Source organism: Kogia breviceps, chromosome 12, assembly GCF_026419965.1.
Source record: "Kogia breviceps isolate mKogBre1 chromosome 12, mKogBre1 haplotype 1, whole genome shotgun sequence".
Taxonomy (NCBI): Eukaryota; Metazoa; Chordata; class Mammalia; order Artiodactyla; family Physeteridae; genus Kogia; species Kogia breviceps.
In genome coordinates, this window is record NC_081321.1 from 43,161,658 (window position 1) to 43,181,802 (window position 20,145).

Consider the following 20,145-nt stretch of genomic DNA (forward strand, 5'->3'; position numbering starts at 1 on the left):
GGGACTTTGAATAGTTGGAGAGGGCATGCCCCATCTAAAAAGCGGCAGCCACCACTTAGCTCCATCGGCTCGGCTCGCTGCCCCACTAAATCCTTATTATAATGTAAAATCTCTCAGTTTCAAAAATTTGACAACTAATTCAAATTAAAAGGAAAAACCCTCACGTTTGAGTGCTGGTTTTGACCTACCCGTGGTTAGCTTGTGACTTCTCTAAGACCTAGGCCCGGAGCTAGTGCCTGGGTGAGTGGCAGGCGTTGCCACGCCCTCTGCTGACGCTGGCTGGAGGCCTTCTCAGCTTGCCCAGAGGTCAGGAGGGCGTGTTTGGAGACTGGATGACAAGTGTTCACGGGGCCTCTCTCTGTCCAGGAGGTTTGACTTGAGACCTGCTTCCAGGGTCCTAGGCCCTTAGTCTAACACTCTCACTGGAGAGGTTGAGGCTAAGTATATTTCAGAGGAGCCCAATTAGTAGGAATTTTTGTCTTGTCAGCTGAGGCTTGTCTCACCTGACAGAGGAAGGCCAAGGGTGAGGGGCGTGCAGTAGCTGGAAAAGGTGGTAGGGCGTGCACACCATTATGTCTGACAGCACAGCCAAATGCCCTGCAGATTAGAGGCAAAGCGGAACCACGCTACTGCCAGTTGTTTTTGAGCCAGCAGCTTGGGGTGTTAGTTAGAGTGTTGTACTGTCTTCTTTGAGTCTCTTCTCCCCACCCCAGCCTTTGGTGGAGCTTCTCTTCCTTAGCTCAGTGGTGGTGGTAGGGAGAAAGGATTGAACACTAATCTTCTGTGCTTTCTTGCCAACCTTGTAGGTACCTAGAAAGTCTGCTTAGAAAGGCGAGCAGTGGGACCATTATCCTCTCACCAGCCATGCAGGCCTTCATCAGCGCCCCCAGAGAAGGGGAGCAGCACTTCAGCGCAGAGGAGTTCTCTGACATCTCTGGTGAGCCCAGAGCCTGGTCTCCTGTCAGGGAGCCGAACCTTTCCACTAATACAATATCTTAACCTATGGATCCCATCTAAATTCTCCTACCTTCCCAGAGGCTCATTCTGTACTCTCCTAGATCTCTGCTCGATGCTACCTTAGGGACAGTAAAAAGAGATTTCAAGTGAGACCCAGAATTGAGGAGTGCCTTGGGGCTTGAAGGTGGAGAGGGAAGATGAGGGGAGTTAGGCGCTAGGCAGGGGCACTCAAGTCACTGAAAGGATTTATTCTTCGAAGGGTAGTAAATGGTTGTTTTACATTTCCATGAAGAGTAAAGAGTAGGACATATAATGAGGGGTAAAGGATAAATGTAAGGAGGACATTCTGATGTTTGGAATTATTAAACAGTGGTCTGACATCATGGCATCTTCTTCCTGAGGGATAAATTTTAGAGCCTTAGCCAGTGCTTGGATTGCTGATGTTTAATAATGATGACGAGCTAATGGATGACATTTAGTGCGGGCTTGGTTCTAAATGTTCACATGTATTTAACGCCTTTACTCCTCACAGCAGCCTTGAGGTAGGTACTCTTATTACCCCCATTTTACAGATGAGGACACTGAGACACAGAGAGGTTAAGGAGCTTGATTAAGGTCATACATCATTCATAGATGGTAGAACTGGGATTTCAACTCAAGGCAGTCAAATTCCAGAACCTGGGTGCTTAGTCACTATGTCACGCTGCTTGCCAGTGTATAGAAGTGCTTTTGTGTCTCAAGGCAGGCAGATGAGGAGTGTGTCATGAATGAGTTGGGAAGTTATTCTCTTTTTAAAGAGGGCTTGAAGCCATGCAGATCCTTTTTAATAGATTTGTTTTACTGACTGACTGATTCATGAACTATCCCACTGCTTCCTCCTTCCTCTCACCTCCGTATAAATCATGGACCCCGCATGGTATCTGAGACAGGTAGGAGATGTTTCAGTGACCCTGCCCTCTCCATTCTTCCCCTTCCTTGGGGGGTGTTATGAAAGTCAGAGTATACAGTTCTGTTTTCCAGCTCTGCCTTCTTCTTACCCTCATACTGACTCCATCAGTGAGCTGACCCTACCCTTTACCTGCTGGAGGCTTCAGATGTCCCCTTCTTATCAACTCCTCCCACAGACTGTAGGCAGCATCTAAAATCAGCTGTAGGTCTCTCTGACAACTGACGAGCAGCACGAGGTAATGCTGATTCCCCCTTCCACCACCCCCACCCCAATTTCCCTGGGTTACCATGGTGATGGGGCAATGCTGCTGCAAAAATAGATAGATGGATAGAGAAGGATGCCCTAGGGTTACTAGCCTAGAGAGGACTAGAGTAAGGAGAGTTGGCAGATCCAAATCAGTAGATCAGTGTGTCTTCTCTCCAGAGAAGGCAGTTCAGCCCCTCTGCCTCTCTGTCAGCCATTTTAGAATTATCTAAGTTGACCAGTTAGGAAATCCTTTTCTAGTTCTCAGCTCAGTTGTTCCTATTGTTTATAGGTGACTCTAAAAATGTTTAGTATTTATTCCACATGAGGCTCTGTGTCAGCTGCTGTGACCAGTTCCACTTCCTTTGTCAATGGTAGAGGTGGAGATCAATTGGTCCTGCCTTTAAACACTTGAGTGTGGAGCCTTGATTTCCTTTTCCCTCTGAACTCTTGTTAACTATATTAAACTCACCTTTCCTCTACTGGTCTCTTGTTACTTCTGGTTTTCTCTGCTGGGACCACCCATAGCCAAAGAACATAGCTAGAGCTCTTCCCTGTCTGAATTTGTCACTAGCGTTTCTAACATGGGATTTCCTCAGCCAGGTTTTATTTAATTCACAAAGGGCCAACAGGAGGCTGGGTAGGGAGGGGTAAGGTAATGGGGCAGACTTGAGGGAAGAAGAATTTAGGGGAAAATACAGCTGGGAGTCTGGGGATGTGTGCTGATTATGCTATCATATCAACTCTGTGAGGTATTCAGAGTGGATATTAATTTCTTCATTTTACAGAGAAGTGAACTGAGGCTCAGAGAGGGGCTTAACATCTGATAAAGCTAGTGCAGCTAGTCCAGCAAGAGTAAAGCCCAGGTGCCATGTAAAGGGACTGGGAAAGTCTAGATTCTTATAGGAATGAAAAGTAAATAGTTATCATCTGTGGTACGTCTTGGTGTGAGTACCAGTGGGGAGAGGGTAAATTGTCCCGCAGGCAGGCCAGACCTGTCACCTGAATACAGGATTTCAGGCTACGTTTGCTCTCCAACTTCCCACTTCCTTTCCTTGCTGAAAAACACTTAAGGTGTTCAGATTACCCTATAGCTATTGTGCAAACGCACCAGTGTTCTCTGAGTCCTACCTGGGACCTCTGTGACTCTATTCCAGAGTTGCGGGCTTTGGCTGAACTCCTGGGCCCCTATGGCATGAAGTTCTTGAGTGAAAACCTGATGTGGCACGTGACCTCTCAGATTGTGGAGCTGAAGGTACGTGGAAACAAGCCCCCGGGAAGAAGGGTAGGGGTAGGAGACTGGGGGGAAGATGTACCATGGGTCTCGTCTTTGCATGCTTAATGGCTCTGTGTCCTGGCTGCAGAAGCTGGTGGTGGAAAACATGGATGTACTTGTTCAGATCAGATCCAACTTTAGCAAGGCAGACTTGATGGCTTCTCTGCTTCCCCAGCTGATGGGTGAGCACGTCTCCTAAGGGGAGAAGGAACTGTGGGAAAAGCATTGTGGATGACGGGTTTGGGGGACTCTGGGGCCGAGGCTGGGTCTGAAGAAGCCAAACCGTTGCCATTCTCCTGAATTCTCTTCTTTTTTTTTTTTTTTTTTTTTTTTTTTTTTTTTTTTGCGGTATGCGGGCCTCTCACTGTTGTGGCCTCTCCCGTTGCGGAGCACAGGCTCCGGATGCGCAGGCCTGGCGGCCATGGCTCACGGGCTTAGTTGCTCCGCGGCATGTGGGATCTTCCCGGACCAGGGCACGAACCCGTGTCTCCTGCATCGGCAGGCGGATTCTCAACCACTGCGCCACCAGGGAAGCCCTGAATTCTCTTCTTGAACGCTCTTCTTTCTCCTCAGGGGCTGATAATGTGCTGAAGCGTATGACCATCATTGGAGTTATCCTCAGTTTTAGGGCCATGGCCCAAGAGGGACTTCGGGAGGTGAGCTGGGGGAGAGGGGGCTGCCACAGGAAAAAGCCTTGGGTAGGGCTTGTGTGAGAAGTTGTGGAAAGGGTTGGTGAGCATCGAGGAGAAGAGAGCTTAATTCGGTAGAGGTCCTGGAAGTTCTTCGAGGCTGGATGAGCTGAAGAAACCTAGATGCATGAGGAGAGAAGTAGCATGGGAAACTGGCTAAGTTCTTATCTAAGCTGAGGCCCTTTTTTTGTTTCTTTGTTTCCACCTGTTTGAAGGCACTGGCCACTGGCCCTTGGACTCATTTGTACTCTCTTTCCTTCAGGTTTTCTCCTCCCACTGCCCATTTCTTATGGGTCCCATTGAGTGCCTGAAGGAGTTTGTCACCCCAGACACAGATATCAAGGTATGGGAGAGTGCAAAGTGGAATCTAATTAGGAGATTTTTGTTGTTGAAAAAGGATGGAGCTAGGATCTTGTAAGGGAGAGAGGGCTCTGAAGAATACTGCAGGGAGAAGAGCCAGAATTTGAATAGAAACACGTTGGGGGAGATTTTTGTGGAGGGAGGGGCATTGGTCAGATGAGAGGGTGCACAGCTGGGGAGCCCTGGGGAGATCCTGCGGGGGCTAGGGAAACATTACTGGAGGGAGAGGAGTAAGGTTTAGGATAGTTTCTACAGCTTTTCTCCTAAGATGTGCAAATTAGATACCCAACTATATGCAGACAAGTCCCCTCTTTAGTTAGGAGCCTGGGTACTTTTTGTAAAATTTGTTTCTTCCATTCCTACCTACCCTGCCTGCCCTCAGATTTTCCTTTCTTTTTCTGACCTTTTCTTCCTCCTAGTTCTGAAACTTTCTGGTTCCTCTGTGTGTGTGTCACCTGCCTTGGGCCTCATTTCCTTTAGAGATGGCGAAAGGCGGAGGGGACTCCGTAAGCACCCAAGTTAAACATCCATTCCCCCTCCCCCACCTCACATCAGCTTGCCTTTTGAATCACCTAGAACAAACAAGTATGTTTTGCAGGAAATACAGCTGAAGGCTGGGAACAAGGGCCTTCAAATGCACAGGGCAGGGCACTTCTCTTATAATTGATTCCATTAATGGAGGGAGGTCTGTGAGAAGAGGAAACTGGTTAACAGGAAGTAGTAAGAAAAAAAAAGAAAACTTAGTTAGAAAAAAAAACTTCCTTTACCTTGAGGTCAAAAGAGTTGTGAACATTTCCTCTCTCTGCCTGAAATCAGATGATGAGGGTCAAGGGGTCACAGGCCCTGAGGGCCTGACGTTTCACTGGGCTGGCTGCTCCTTCAGGCCAGGTCTTTGGTGTCCAGTGAGCCTGGGGTTCGGGCAGCTGTTGGTGGTGGGGCTGAACGCTCTGGCCTTGTCAGGAGTGTGTCTAGGTAGCATCTCCCAGGCAGCTCCGAGCTTTAGGTTCTGCCTGGCCGGGAGAATAAGCAGGTTGGGTGGCGCAGGGCTTGACCTGTCCGTCAGAGATTCTGTTACTGCCTCAAGGGGGTGAGAAGATTAAGAGAAGAGAACAGAAGCTCCTTCAATGATCACTTTCTTCCTCCAGAAAACTACAGGTCATGGATCAGGTCCCTGATCTCCTAGGTCATGTGTGGCACGAGCAAGGTTATTTAGTTAGTAGGGAATTTTTTTTGGAACATCTTTATTGGAGTATAATTGCTTCACAATGGTGTGTTAGTTTCTGCTCTGCAACAAAGTGAATCAGTTATACATATACATAAGTTCCCATATCTCTTCCCTCTTGCATCTCCCTCCCTCCCACCCTTCCTATCCCACACCTCTAGGTGGTCACAAACCACCAAGCCGATCTCCCTGTGTTATGCGGCTGCTTCCCACTAGCTAGCTATTTTACATTTGGTAGTGTGTATATGTCCATGCCACTCTCTCACTTTATCACAGCCTACCCTTCCCCCTCCCCATATCTTTAAGTCCATGCTCTAGTAGGTCTGTGTTTTATTCCCATCCTACCCCTAGTCTCTTCATGACATTTTTTTTTCTTAGATTCCGTATATATGTGTTAGCATACGGTATTTGTTTTTCTCCTTTTGACTTACTTCACTCTGTATGACAGACTCCAGGTCCATCCACCTCACTACAAATAACTCAGTTTCATTTCTTTTTATGGCTGAGTAATATTCCATTGTATATATGTGCCACATCTTCTTTATCCATTCATCTGATGATGGACACTTAGGTTGCTTCCATGTCTTGGCTATTGTAAATAGAGCTGCAATGAACATTTTGGTACATGAGTCTTTTTGAATTATGGTTTTCTCAGGGTATATGCCCAGTAGTGGGATTGCTCGGTCGTATGGTAGTTCCATTTGTAGTTTTTTAAGGAACCTCCATACTGTTCTCCATAGTGGCTGTATCAATTTACATTCCCACCAGTAGTGCAAGAGTATTCCCTTTTCTCCACACCCTCTCCAGCATTCATTGTTTCTAGATTTTTTGATGGCCGTTCTGACCAGTGTGAGATGATATCTCATTGTAGTTTTGATTTGTATTTCTCTAATGATTAATGATGTTGAGCATTCTTTCATGTGTTTGTTGGCAATCTGTATATCTTCTTTGGAGAAATGTCTATTTAGGTCTTCTGCCCATTTTTGGATTGGGTTGTTTGTTTTTTTGTTATTGAGCTGCATGAGTTGCTTATAAATTTTAGAGACTACTCCTTTGTCAGTTGCTTCATTTGCAACTATTTTCTCCCATTCTGAGGGTTGTCTTTTGGCCTTGTTTATGGTATCCTTTGCTGTGCAAAAGCTTTAAAGTTTCATTAGGTCCCACTTGTTTATTTATTTTTTTTAAATTTCCATTTCTCTAGGAGGTGGGTCAAAAAGAATCTTGCTGTGATTTATGTCATAGTGTGTTCTGCCTATGTTTTCCTCTAAGAGCTTGATAGTGTCTGGCCTTACATTTAGGTCTTTAACCCATTTTGAGTTTATTTTTGTGTATGGTGTTAGGGAGTGTTCTAATTTCATACTTTTACATGTACCTGTCCAGTTTTCCCAGCACCATTTATTGAAGAGATCAGGAACAAGACAAGGTTGCCCACTCTCACCACTCTTATTCAACATAGTTTTGGAAGTTCTAGCCACAGCAATCAGAGAAGAAAAAGAAATAAAAGGAATCCAAAGCAGAAAAGAAGAAGTAAAGCTGTCACTGTTTGCAGATGACATGATACTATACATAGAGAATCCTAAAGATGCTACCAGAAAACTACTAGAGCTAATCAATGAATTTGGTAAAGTAGCAGGATACAAAATTAATGCACAGAAATCTCTGGCATTCTTATACACTAATGATGAAAAATCTGAGAGTGAAATTAAGAAAACACTCCCATTTACCACTGCAGCAAAAAGAATAAAATATCTAGGAATAAACCTACCTAAGGAGACAAAAGACCTGTATGTAGAAAATTATAAGACACTGATGAAAGAAATTAAAGATGATACAAATAGATGGAGAGAATACCATGTTCTTGGATTGGAAGAATCAACATTGTGAAAATGACTCTACTACCTAAAGCAATCTACAGATTCAATGCAATCCCTATCAAACTACCACTGGCATTTTTTTACAGAACTAGAACAAAAAATTTCACAATTTGTATGGAAACACAAAAGACCCCGCATAGCCAAAGCAATCTTGAGAACGAAAAATGGAGCTGGAAGAATCAGGCTCCCTGACTCCAGACTATACTACAAAGCTACAGTAATCAAGACAGTATGGTACTGGCACAAAAACAGAAATATAGATCAATGGAACAGGATAGAAAGCCCAGAGATAAACCCACACACATATGGTCACCTTATCTTTGATAAAGGAGGTTAGTAGGGAATTTAAATAAAGGGCAGAGCAGAATGTGGCTGAGGTTAACTTTCTGTGTCCAGCACCACAGGCAGTGTGTTTATTGTTATGTCTGTGGGGTTATTTGCATAAGATACTCAGTTATCTACTGTTGAAACAGTTATCCTTGTTCTCTCAGAACATTTTCAAGTCTTTTTTTTTTTTTTTAACCTCAAAAGGGGTCTGAGTACTTTGTGGGTGGGAGTTTGGGGCTACATCTTGGGGACTTGATTCTAAGTACAGTGAGGGACTCAGGAATCAATCAATCAATATTAACTGAATGCCTTCTATGTGCTTAGCATTGTGTTAAAACCTAGAGAGGATAAAAGAAATGCAGAGTTCCTGGCTTTGAGAGAAAGGAAGTAGAGTGAAAGGGATAATGGTTATTAGTCTCTTAGTGACTCTGTGAGTCACTAGGGTAGATGCTTTACACATGTGGTCTAATTTAATCTTCACAGCAACTCTGTGAGGTAGGTATCATTATCCCACTTTTACAGATGAGACAATGGAGGCTCGAAGAAGTTAAGTAACTTTTAGCCAAGGTCACACATTTTTTTTAGTAAGTAGTGGTGCTAGGATTTGAACCCAGATCTTCTCACTCCAAAGCCTTTTTCTCTCCTCTCTATGCCATGAGGTTAAAAAAAAAAATTGTAATCTAGTTGATGAGATAAGTCATATGTCTCACCTCCAATCTGAAAAGAAAACTGATGATACCAGGTGCTGCATGTGATCACTGTGAAATAAGTGGTGCCAGGTTAAGGAGGGAGAGATGAGCTTGGGCTGAAGTCAACAGGGAGGGCTCCATAGAGAATATGAGATTTGAGTTAGGTCTCAAGGGTGGGTGTCACTTAGATATAAGTAGAGGAGAGGTAAATAGGAAAAACTCTAGACTTTTTCCCTTCCAATGTAGGGAAAAACCCAGTTCTTTCCTCCGTGTTTCTCTCCTGCGAGTCTTCTTTCCTCTCACACAGAACACTTCACTTCTGACACTTCTGGTCACCAAATGTGTGGAGGTTTTTCCCCACACCAATTCTCTGTGACACCAGTTGGGTGTCCTGAAACTTAATTCTGACACTATCTATCTGGAGATAGTGTCAGATCACACAGGTTAAGGGCTCACTCCCACAAGTCTGCACCTACTCCCCGCTTCAGAAGCCAGTTGCAAACCTGCGTTGTCACCTGTGCTTCTGACCAACCAGCTGTAGGTCGGAGGTTCCAATATCCCCCTCCTTATTTTCCATTAATTTGCTAGCGTGGCTCACAGAACTCAGGGAAACACATCTACCAGTTTATTAAAGGTTGTGATAAAGGATATAAGATAAACAGCCAGATGGAGAGATACATGGGGCGAGGTCTGGGAGGCTCCTGAGGGCAGGAGCTTCTGTCCCCGTGGAGTTGGGCTGCATCACCCTCCTGGTCCGTGGATGTGTTCTCAACCTGGAGGCTCTCTGAACCCTGTACTGTTGGGATTTTATGGAGGCTTCCTTGAATAGGCATGATCAATTATTAACTCCATTTCCAGGCCCGCTCTTCTCTCTGGAGAAGTGGGGGTGTGGTGCAGCTGAAAATTCCCAGCTTCTATCCAAGCTTGGTCTTTCTGGTGACCAGCCGCCATCCAGGAGCTGTTTGGGAGCACACCCAGAGTTGCCGCATAAGAACAAAAAAATGCTCCTAGTGTTTTTATCACTTAGGAAATTATAAGGGTTTTAGGAACCCTGTGTCAGGAACCAGGGGCAGGGACCAATATATATATTTTCTATCATCTCTCAAGAAGAAAGGACACTCTAGAAGAGGGAAGCACATGAACCAAAGCATGCAAGAAAGTAAGTTGTAGCTTGGAGACAGTGAATAAATTACCCTGGCTGCATTGACTGTAGGAAGCATCTGAGGAAATAAGGTTGAAAAAATAAATTTGTACTGTGGAGAATCTGAATGCCAAGCTGAAGTACTGGATTTTTTTTTTTTCCTCTTTTCCCTGTAGGTTAGGGAGATCTATGAAAGGAATACCCAGAAAAGATGGTAGTACACCAAAAGTTTAAAATCTGTGATCCAGGAGTCTTGACTGCCTGTAGCTTCTGTCAAGCACTTCTCTCCAGGGGATACCCTCCAGAATGTTGTTTTCTTCTCTGCCAGGTGACCCTGAGTGTCTTTGAGCTGGCCTCTGCTGCAGGGGTGGGCTGTGACATTGACCCAGCTCTGGTGGCTGCCATTGCCAATCTGAAAACTGGTAAGATTGGGGAAAGGGGGCAACGGAAGGCTTGGGCCCTATTTTGGGGTGGAAAAATGTCAATCTCAAAGAAGCCTTTATCTGGGATTGTGAATTCAGAGGTTATGAACTGGGAGCTAAGGAAAGACTTAAAGCATAGTCTCTAATCCCCAGAAAATACTTCCACAGGCGATTTAGATTTCTAGTCAGGTTCTAACCAGTTGATCTGTCAATCAGCTAAAAAGTATTAAGTGAGAGTCTGGTACTCAGCAAGTAATCAAAAGAACTACAGTCTGGTTGGGGAAATAAGAATAATGCAAATGAAACAATGAGCGAACAATACACAGTAGACGTGAATTCATACTAAGTTGTGTGCCATAGCATCCAAGTTCCCCAGAATGATCTTGTGCTCTCCCCTCCCCTATAGTCACCTTGACACCATGCACTTCCTCCCCTGGACTCACACTTGTCTCTTATATTTCCATTACACATTTCCTCGGATTAGTACATTCATACTTGTACACACTCAGAATAGGATGGAATCAGGGGACTGGTAGTAAGCCCTTTTAAAATTGCCAGACTGGCTCTCCCTCTTCTCTCTCAGTTTTGGTGAGACTCTTTCCTCTCCTTCCTGCCTCTGTACCCCATCAGGTAGCTGACAGAGTGCCCTCAAACTGCGTGTCAGCAGAGCCCTTTGCCAAGAGCTGTGCTCAGTCACCAGGGGGATCCTCCAGGACTCGGGCCTCTCACTACCAGTGGAGGCTAGTACTGTCCCCTGCAGCAGTAACGACTTGCCTATAGTGCTCTACAAATTATTTTCACAGATGTTTTCTCACGTGATCCTCCTAGTAATTCTGCGAAGTAGGACCCCATGGAAGAAAACTCCTGTTTGCTGACCTTACTCTCTTTTCCTTTTTCCTTCTTTCCAGATACGTCATCCCCTGAGGAAGAATATAAGGTGGCCTGCCTGCTCTTGATCTTTCTTGCCGTTTCTCTCCCCCTCCTTGCCATGGACTCAGCTTCCTTCTTTAGCATTGAGAAGGATGGTAAGTAAGGAGTAGGTTTGAGGGACCAGTGCAGTTTAGGTTAGTGTCCTGGGGTCGGGAGATGAGACGGAGACATTTATCTGGAAAACACAGACTTCTGACTCAGATGTAAAGTTCTGTTTCCAAAAGCACTCGAGAATGAACTATCCCTAAAATTCAATTCCAGTGAAATTTCATAGGAATATCCTTCTCCTAATCCTCAAATACCTTCCAGTCCTTTTGGTGTCAAATAGGGATGGCCCAGCCTGAAAAAATGATAAATTACCAGCTGGGGTCACCTGGAGTGGCTCACTTTCCTTTCCTTTCTCTCCCTCTCTGTCAATAATAACCTAGGTTACAGCAACAATATTCACTGCTTGACCAAAGCCATCATCCAGGTGTCTGCTGCCCTCTTCACCCTCTACAACAAGAACATTGAAACTCACCTCAAGGAATTTCTGGTGGTGAGTGAGTAGAGGTTATAAGGAATGGACGATTGCAAAATCTGGTGGGAATTTGTTTGACTTAAATCCATAGACAGTTATTGTTGAGCAGGCCTTGGAGCCTAACCTCCCACCCTATTCATTAAGTAGTGAGAGGCCACTATGTGAAAGGCAGGGGTTTCTTCTAGATTCTCTAACAGCTGGTGTTTCAGCCTCTGCCCAAATACTTGGAAGGAGCATTGGACTAAGAGTTAGCAGATCTGAGTTCTAGTTTTGGATCTGCCACTAAGCAGTTGTGTGATTTCTGAAGACCCAAACTTTTGGGGCCTCAGTTTTCCCATTTATTAACTAGAAAGATTAAACTGAATCCATGATTCACTACCTTGGTGTGCATTACATTATCCTGAGGAATTTGTTAAAATACAGATTTCTGATTCTTACACCAGACCTACTGAATTAGAATATTCTAGGGTGAGTCCAGGCCTCTGTTTTTAACAAGGTCTCCCGGAGACCAGATGCACAGTGAAGTTGGAGAGACACTGAGTTTTATAATCTATAAGGCCCCTTTCAACTCTAATACTGATAAAAAGTCAAGCTTTTTTCAAATTCGCAAACTTCATTGTAAGTCAGAATCACCTGGAGAATTTCTGATTCATTGGATTAGAGGTGGGGCTGGAAAATTTGCATTTTCAGCAAGTTCCCGGGTAGTGTTGGTGCTGCACATCCTGTGATCTTACTTTGAGAATCACTGGTCTAGATTTCTAGGGACTGGAACTTACAATCAAGCAGCTGATTTTACTATAGGTTATGTCCAATTTGTTTGAAAAAAACTGTTAAAATTTTTTTTAGCTGAAGTTTGATTCCCTGTAGCTATCATTATTGATCTAAGTTTTGCCTCTGGAAAATCACAGATAAGTAATCTCTTTCCTTTGTTCAAAGAGGCCCCAGAGCTTCCCATTCTAAATCAATACTCCATGGAGGAATCCCATCCATACACTTCTGAAACATGGTCCACTACCCACTGCCTGCTTGAGCATTCTCAGCAATAGGGAGCTTATTCTTTTGCAAAGCATGGTCCTGATTTAAAAACTAGGTCCTTATCTGTCTCCTTTTAGGAGGAACAGTAGATCATATGCTCTAGAGAATCACACTCTTGTTCTGAGAAGTACATGTCAGGGACTTGGAAGCTTAGTGAGAGGGTCTGTATTTAAACTGGGACAACAGGCCACACAAAATGGGCTCTGAGCATATTGGATAGAAAGAGGATTCACACCAGATCTCTAAGATGGGGTGAGAAGGGAATCACCCCCCCCTCCCCTTTGCGTTTCCCCTTTGTTTGCTAAATACAGGCAACCTGGGCCTGGGATGCAATTAGTGACATTTCTTTCTCCCTCTTTGATCTGTTGGGGCCTGAAGGTGAATGAAGAGGACAGCCATTCGGGAGTTGACAGGAGGAGAATACCAAGAGCACTGTGTCTGAATCAGAGGCCCAGCTGTGTCTCTGGTCGGGTGGGGAGTCAGCTGTAAACAGTCTGATGACAGTGGTGTCTGGAGGCTGCCTAGGAAAAGAGATTAATCTCCTGGCATACAGTATTACCTGCCTCTGCTGCAGGTTCTTTCTTCGCCCCTTGCAACCTCTCCTCCAGCATCCCCAGCACTAGTTTAGGGGCAGTGTGCATCTCTGAAACCTGGGGGATTTGCCGCTTGCCCACCCTGAGCTTCCAGGAACATCCCGGCACTTCTTAATTCACCTCCTTGATCTTTTGTTGACTTCTGTAGTCTGAGGCTGTCCTACTCTGAACATAAAAATCTGCTTCCTTACAAATTCTTCCTTTACAGGTAGCTTCCGTCAGCCTCCTGCAGCTGGGCCAGGAGACTGACAAGCTTAAAACCAGAAATCGGGAATCCGTTTCTCTGCTCATGCGCTTGGTATGTATCTGGTGTAAGTTGGTCTTAGAGGAAGGGCCAGAAGGAGGTTCCTCTTTAGGGTCCTTGGCTCCCAGCCATTTTTATCACCCAAAAGCATTAACTAAGAACTTAATTCTGCCTGAGGAGGTCTAGGCCTTACGTTCTGGCTAACATTCTAGACTTGTCCTGTAATCCCAAGGTAGTAGAGTCTTCGAGGACTTCTCTGCAGGACAGGGTCTTCCCAGCCCCTACCTAACTGGGCCGCTTTCCCTGCAGTGTTCTTGAGTCTGACGTGGTGGGTCAGCTGTGTCCCTCATCCATAACTATCTGTCCAGTACATGTTTGGTTTTACTTGACCACTTCCTACTGCTGTATTTCTTGTCCTTAAGAGTACCATGAAGAAGGAGCTGAGTAGCACACAGCTGAACTGGGGGAGGGGGATGGGGGCTCAGAGGAGGGATGGGATTTTAGCTGAAAAGCTGAAAGGCAGGGAGCCAGGTGGGCCATGAATCAGACAGCTCCTGCTATCTCTTCTATCTTCCCAAGCTGTGGCCTTTCCCCTACTTTGGCAGAAAGTTCTGGGAACTCTGACCCAGTTAACTTAAAAAAAATCTTTTCCTCTTGACCCTGTTTCCCTCTTCAACATGTTTACTCTTTTGCTCTAAAGTTTGATTCCCTCGGTTAGTGCTGCACTTAGACGTGGACAGGAGGGGCTTCTGTCCGGGGCCCTGGGTTTAAGTGGCCCCCCTCTGGCCTACAGGGAGAGGACATGCCCACCTGGAGCCTGTGCCCCACCTTGAAGCCCCCACTAAAGATTTCTAGGGCCTCAGAATTCTCTGCTAAGCAGCTCCAGCCCACTTGTAGGGCTTGTGCTGAGCTTCCTCAAGTCCATCCTACTGAGGCAGACTGTGCTCTAGAGCCCACGGAATGTATGGCTGGAGTTTAGATGTGCAGACAGGAAGTTTATGTGTGTATACAGATCCCCCAGACTGGGGGTAGGAGGAGAAGGGGGCCAGGCTGGAGGTTGATTCCCTCTCTTCCCCCTATTCTGGTGCAGAACTCTGAGGGGTCTAAGAATTCTTGATTCAAACCTGTCTTCCATGAAATTGTAAAGGTCCACTAGCCCTCCGTATCCACAGGTTCTCAGCCATGGATTCAACCAACCGTGGATTGAAAATATTAAAAAAAAAATTCCAGGAAGTTTCATAAAGCAAAACTTCAGTTTGCCCACACCAGCAACTATTTAAGCATTTACATTGTATTTAAAATGGCTTACGCAGCATTTACATTGTATTAGGTATTATAAGTAATCTAGAGATGATTTAAGTATATGGGAAGATATTGTAGGTTATATGCAAATACTATGCCATTTTATATATGTAACGTGGGCATCTACAGATTCTGGTATCTGAATCCCCTGAATTAGTTCCAGGGGTGGTCCTAGAACAAATCCCCTGCCAGTACCCCATGAATACTGAGAGACGACTACATATTGCAAAGGTCACAAGGAAGAATCGTTTGTCTGATTTATTTAGTCATATGGTATATGGGCTTCCATTTGTACTCTTGGCCAGGCTGACAAATATTAGGGGCAGGCAAGCCAGGGACTCCCTCTGGGTCTCCTTCTTTAAATACACAGGCATTGAGTGGTATCTGTGTCTCAGTTTCTCCGCCTTGAAAAAGGCCTAGGTTGGGCTGATTAAGGATTATGATGGAGAAGAGAAGAGAATGGACCTGAGGTGGGGGGTGAGGAGAGGGGTGAGAAGGCACAGGAGGCAAAGGAGGGCAGAGGAAAGGCAAGTGTAGTATGCTAGGTAGAGCACAGTCTTGAGAGCAGCGGGACCTAGGGCAAGTTAATTAAACTTTCTGAGACTGATTCTTCAGCCATGAAAGTGGGCAATTATCCTTATGATAGAGGGGCAAGGATTCATGAGACGGTGTATGTAAAAGTGCCTAGTACATAAGAGAGGCTAAATAAATGTTAGTCCCCTCTCTCTGCTGCTTAGTTTAGTTTCTGGATGATTTAGGCACACCTGTTCATTCCCTTGGGCAGTTTTCACCTCTGTGAGGTCGGAGGTGATGCTGTATTGCCGCTCAGTGCTGTCTCCTCCCTCTGCTTTGCGTCCCACCCTCCCCCCCACCCCAAAGTGTGGGAAGCTGTCTGCCCCTTACAGCACCACAGGCCTGCAGAGTGGCTGGAACAGAGCTAGGACCAGGCACTTTTTGTAGGAGGGAAGAGACAGAGGGCCTAGCTGCTGCAAAGCAATTTAAATGCAAATGGTTCCACGGAGAAATTGGAAATGACTGAAGGGAAGGAGCTGTATTTTGAGTTAAGAGGCTACTCATGTAGCCCCAAATCCTGGGCAGGCACTTCTCTCTGTGGGGTCTCTCTGTCTTGGCTGTCAAGCCTGGGCAGTGCCCACCCCCACTATTGTCACATTGTTCCTGGCTTGGGTGTCATGGGGGAAGGAATGACTCTCTCATAGAATCATGGAATCCTAGATGTCAGAACCAGATCAGATGCTGGCAGTTAGTCCAGTCCTCACAATTCATAGGTGAGAGGAAGGGAAAGATGACATCCAAGGTCTCCCCCAGAATACATGGGCAGATTTGGGACTAGAACCCATTTCTTGGCCTTCACTCTAGGGCTGTTTCCACTACCATGAATTTCCTCCAGTTAGGAGCCCTGTGATTTTCTGTGCTTAATAGAGCGGAGAATAGAAGTCTTGGGCAAGTGGATCCTTCTTGAAGCCACCACTCATTTCCCTGTACCCAAGGGTCATGTCGTGGAAAAGAGGTCCTATCTCTCTCCTGGCTTAAGGTTTGAAAGTCTTGTGTGTAGCAAGAAATTCTTTCTGTCATCCAACCCAAGATCAGAGCTACAGTTTTACAGGCAGATTTCCTTTCCTTCAGCCTGTGGTGTCTGCTCTTCTGAGGCTGTTGTGTGTATTGTGTGTGCATGGTTTGAGAATTGCAGTATCTTACAAATTGTAAAACGTGAAAGGGCTTCAGGGAGAGAAACATGTTAGAGTAGAGACGGTAGATTCTCTTCCCTGAGTGAATTTTCAGGACTTGTAACACCAGACATATTGGGAAGGCCCATCTCTGTGAACTGCCAGAGAATATGGGACACTTTTCTCCAGAGTGTGTTTTTAGTCCCACAACCTCTTGGGTGAGGAGAGTACCGAAGGAAAGACACCCTGTTCCTTCCTTAGGGAAGGGGGCCCTCTGGCCCAACGCTAGGCTGTGCTGCTCTTCGCTAATATCCCCTTGCCCCACTTCCCTCTGTCTTACCCAGGTATCTCCGTCTATCATTCTGCTTGGCTCTGCAGGCTGCAAGGATTACCGCAGCACACAGGCTTCTAATTAAACTAATTAATCATGCCTGCTCCTTTATGTAGCATCCTTACTGTTCCTCAAGCACTGTACTAAGGGAGGGAGGAGACTGAGGCCCAGCACCAGAGGACCCGTGTGGATTCCAGACCCCTCTTTCTTGGCCTTAGTGGTAATTGTCTTTCTCTGCAGAGCTTTGTCGTTAGCTCTTTTATCCATCCTTACCTGCATCTGTGCTGCCCACCCACGTATGATTTAGCATCCAGAATGAGAGTTTTTCCGTTGCTAGAGAAGTGATTCTTTCCTGCTTTCTGTTTCTGAGCCCTTTATATAACCCTGAGGAGGGGCACAGAGGCCATTATAATGGAGCTGAAGAGGCCACATTGCTTTCCTAGAGTGGAATGCAGTGTGGGGGGAATGGGGGGAGAGTGCTTGGGAACCCCATTCACTTGTAACTCTGAGCACCCCAGAGGGCCCAGGGAACTGAATGAAGAAGAACAGGGTGTCACTGAGGTATGCCCTACCTGGGGTCCTCATCTGTCTTGGCCCTTTCTCTTCCAGGTGGTGGAGGAATCCTCCTTCCTGACCCTGGACATGCTGGAGTCTTGTTTCCCATACGTCCTGCTTCGAAATGCCTATCGGGAGGTATCCCGGGCCTTCCACCTGAACCGAGTGTTGGCCAGTACCCACTGAAGGGCCCCTTGGACCTACCTCAGCCCATGCTGCACTGGAAACTGTGGCTATTTTCTCAAAGGGTGGGAATGGGGTGGGGTCACTAGAGAGAGGATCAGCCAGAGTTGGTGAAGAGGAATATGGGGGAACAGCTCAGGGCTGAGATACCATAGAGAAGTGGGGCCCACTGGGGCGGGGAGTGGAGGATTTTTTTATGGAAAAAAGTTAGGGGATTGGGGTCACGGGTATGAATTTTTACAATGAAAAAAACTTGACACACAAAGTATGTTTCTACCTTCTGGGGACTAGAGCTTGAGCTCTGACTGGCATGGGTCTCTTCTACCTTCATCACTATTCTAGGATAATGCTGGCGGGCAGAGATGATCAATCATCATATTAAACCATAATGAGCCTATAATCCTCCCACTGGAGCTGCTTTTGTCTCCTGCACATTCATCAGGACGATTACCTCCTCTCTTCCTTTTCCAAATGTGTTCAGCAAGCGTTCGGCCTGCCCCTACTGCAAAGTAGTAGCAAAGGAACCCCTTTTTCCCTTGTGGGAGCTCTTGTAGGAGCCTTGAGTCTCCTCCTCTGCTTCCAGCTCTGCAGCCTGCAGGGGCAATGAGGAAGTGCTCTTGGGAGGTTTTCACTGCCCCAAACACCCCCCTCACCTGCCCTAAACACCCCCCTCACCTGCCCTACCACACCTTGTAGGTAACCAGTTAAGTCCTCTCATCTGTTTAACTTTAACCCCTCCTGCTTTTCCTTGACATCGCCACAACCCAGAGCAGAGGGTCCATCTAGATTAATTGTAGGTCACAGGACAACTAATTGGACCAGTGTCCTGTGAGTTTCCATCACATAGCATTTGGGGGTATTCTCCCCCTTGTTTGGAGGGACTAACTTAACCCGAATCCCCTTGTCATCCTGGGGACAGCTGTTGCTCCAGACAGGGATTTCTCTTCTAGATCTCAAATTTCATAGACCTCATTAGGTTACAGGGCCCTGAGAGTAGGTATACTTGAGGGAGTACAAGCTGTTTCAGCTTAGCCCTTTTCTGCACTAATTAGAATTTCAGGTGTCACAAAGCCCAGGGCATTCAAGATAGCACTAAACTAGGTTTAGTTAACTCCGTGGCAGGAAACAGTGGCCCCCATCCAGCACTTCTGTGCACCCAGTGCCAGGGAGGACTGGAGCAACAGATCATATATGTCACAAGTCTAGAGTGGTTGGAATGGGCAAATATAATTAACTAATTGATTAATTAGGGACATGTCTATACTTCCATGATAAAAGGGAAGCGATTTTTGGTTTTCAGCAAATCCATTGGAGTTCATTAAAGCTATTTGTTAGCTATTTTTAGATATTTGTGTGTTTGATCTTTATTCCTTGAGACCCAGGCTTAGTCAATACTCATTAAACTTGGCAGCCATAATCAATACACAAGTTTTTCTTAGCAACAATTGTCTACTCTTTAGGATAGAGGCATCAGAGGGTCCCGCTTCGTGTGTCAGCGAATTGTCCTTCTGCGCTATGGAAAGGACATTACGTTCTAAGGAGTGATTCGGGGTCAGGCCTACTGAGACTGACGGCAAAGTTGATGAGGAAGAGAAAGCTCAGAAATATCTGAGCAACTACCCTTACCCTCTTATATCTCTGCTGGGATCTTCTCGTTGAGGAGCTGGGAGATCCTTTTTCCATATACATGTGGAATCGCTAAGAGGAGTCTCCCAGAGGACAGCAAGACAAGTTGCTGCAGGGGAATAGAGGGTAGACATAATAATTTTTAAAAAAATTAAAATATTTATTGAGATAGTTAATCCACATGCACTTGTAAGAAATAATACAGAGTGATCCTGTGTACCTTTACCAGTTTTCCTCAAAGGTAACATCTTGCAAAACTATACTATGCCATCATAACCAGGACTTTTTTTTTCATGTTTACATCTTTTTTTAAATCACAGGTTTCCAACAGCACTTTATCAATCCCAATACTTGTTTCATTGTGTGTATTTAGCTCTGTACAGCTTTATCACATGTAGGTTCATACATCCGCCACCATGGTCAAGACACAGGACAGTTTTATCACTGCAAGAACCCCCTCAGGGACTTCGCTTGTAGCCCAGTGGTTAAGAATCTGCCCTCCAATGCAGGGGACGCAGGTTCGATCCCTGCTCGGGGAACTAAGATCCCACATGCCACGGTGCAACTAAGCCCATGCACTCTAGAGCCCGCACACCACAACTAGAGAGCCTGTGTGCCACAACTACTGAGCCCCATGTGCCACAGCAAGAGAAGCCCACACACTGCAAAGAAGAGCCCACGCACCACAACTAAGACCTGATGCAGCCAAATAAATATATAAGTATTAAAAAAAAGAACCCCTCGTATTGTTCTTTTATGTCCCTCCCACAACCCCCTTCCCCTTCCCTAACCCCTGGCAACACAAATCTGTCCTCCTTTTCTAAAGGAGGACAGCAAGACAAGTTGCTGCAGGGGAACAGAGGGTAGACATAATATCTGTAATAATGACATGATATCTTTTTATAAACATATAATCACACACACACACTTCTCTACCACATAAAATTTTTCAAAGTGCTCTCACATCCTTAAGACAATTCTGCAAGGTAGCC

At 45.6% G+C, this 20,145-nt stretch overlaps 1 protein-coding gene across 3 annotated transcripts in view; it reads left to right on the top strand.

Annotated features, from left to right (window-relative positions):
• The window catches only part of NCKAP1L (NCK associated protein 1 like), a 59,675-nt gene extending 41,748 nt beyond the window's left edge, over nucleotides 1-17,927 (top strand). For 2 of the 3 annotated variants that reach the window (XM_067009447.1, XM_059081528.2), the window contains exons 22-31: nucleotides 807-937; nucleotides 3,307-3,404; nucleotides 3,514-3,607; nucleotides 3,999-4,081; nucleotides 4,377-4,457; nucleotides 10,056-10,149; nucleotides 11,058-11,174; nucleotides 11,508-11,617; nucleotides 13,436-13,525; nucleotides 17,399-17,927. In XM_067009447.1, the coding sequence (XP_066865548.1) occupies nucleotides 807-937; nucleotides 3,307-3,404; nucleotides 3,514-3,607; nucleotides 3,999-4,081; nucleotides 4,377-4,457; nucleotides 10,056-10,149; nucleotides 11,058-11,174; nucleotides 11,508-11,617; nucleotides 13,436-13,525; nucleotides 17,399-17,530 (1,030 nt within the window). In that variant the 3' untranslated portion in view covers nucleotides 17,531-17,927. The remainder of the gene's footprint in view (nucleotides 1-806; nucleotides 938-3,306; nucleotides 3,405-3,513; nucleotides 3,608-3,998; nucleotides 4,082-4,376; nucleotides 4,458-10,055; nucleotides 10,150-11,057; nucleotides 11,175-11,507; nucleotides 11,618-13,435; nucleotides 13,526-17,398) is intronic. The other variant, XM_067009446.1, reaches the window with a different exon arrangement.
• Nucleotides 17,928-20,145: the final 2,218 nt, after the last annotated feature.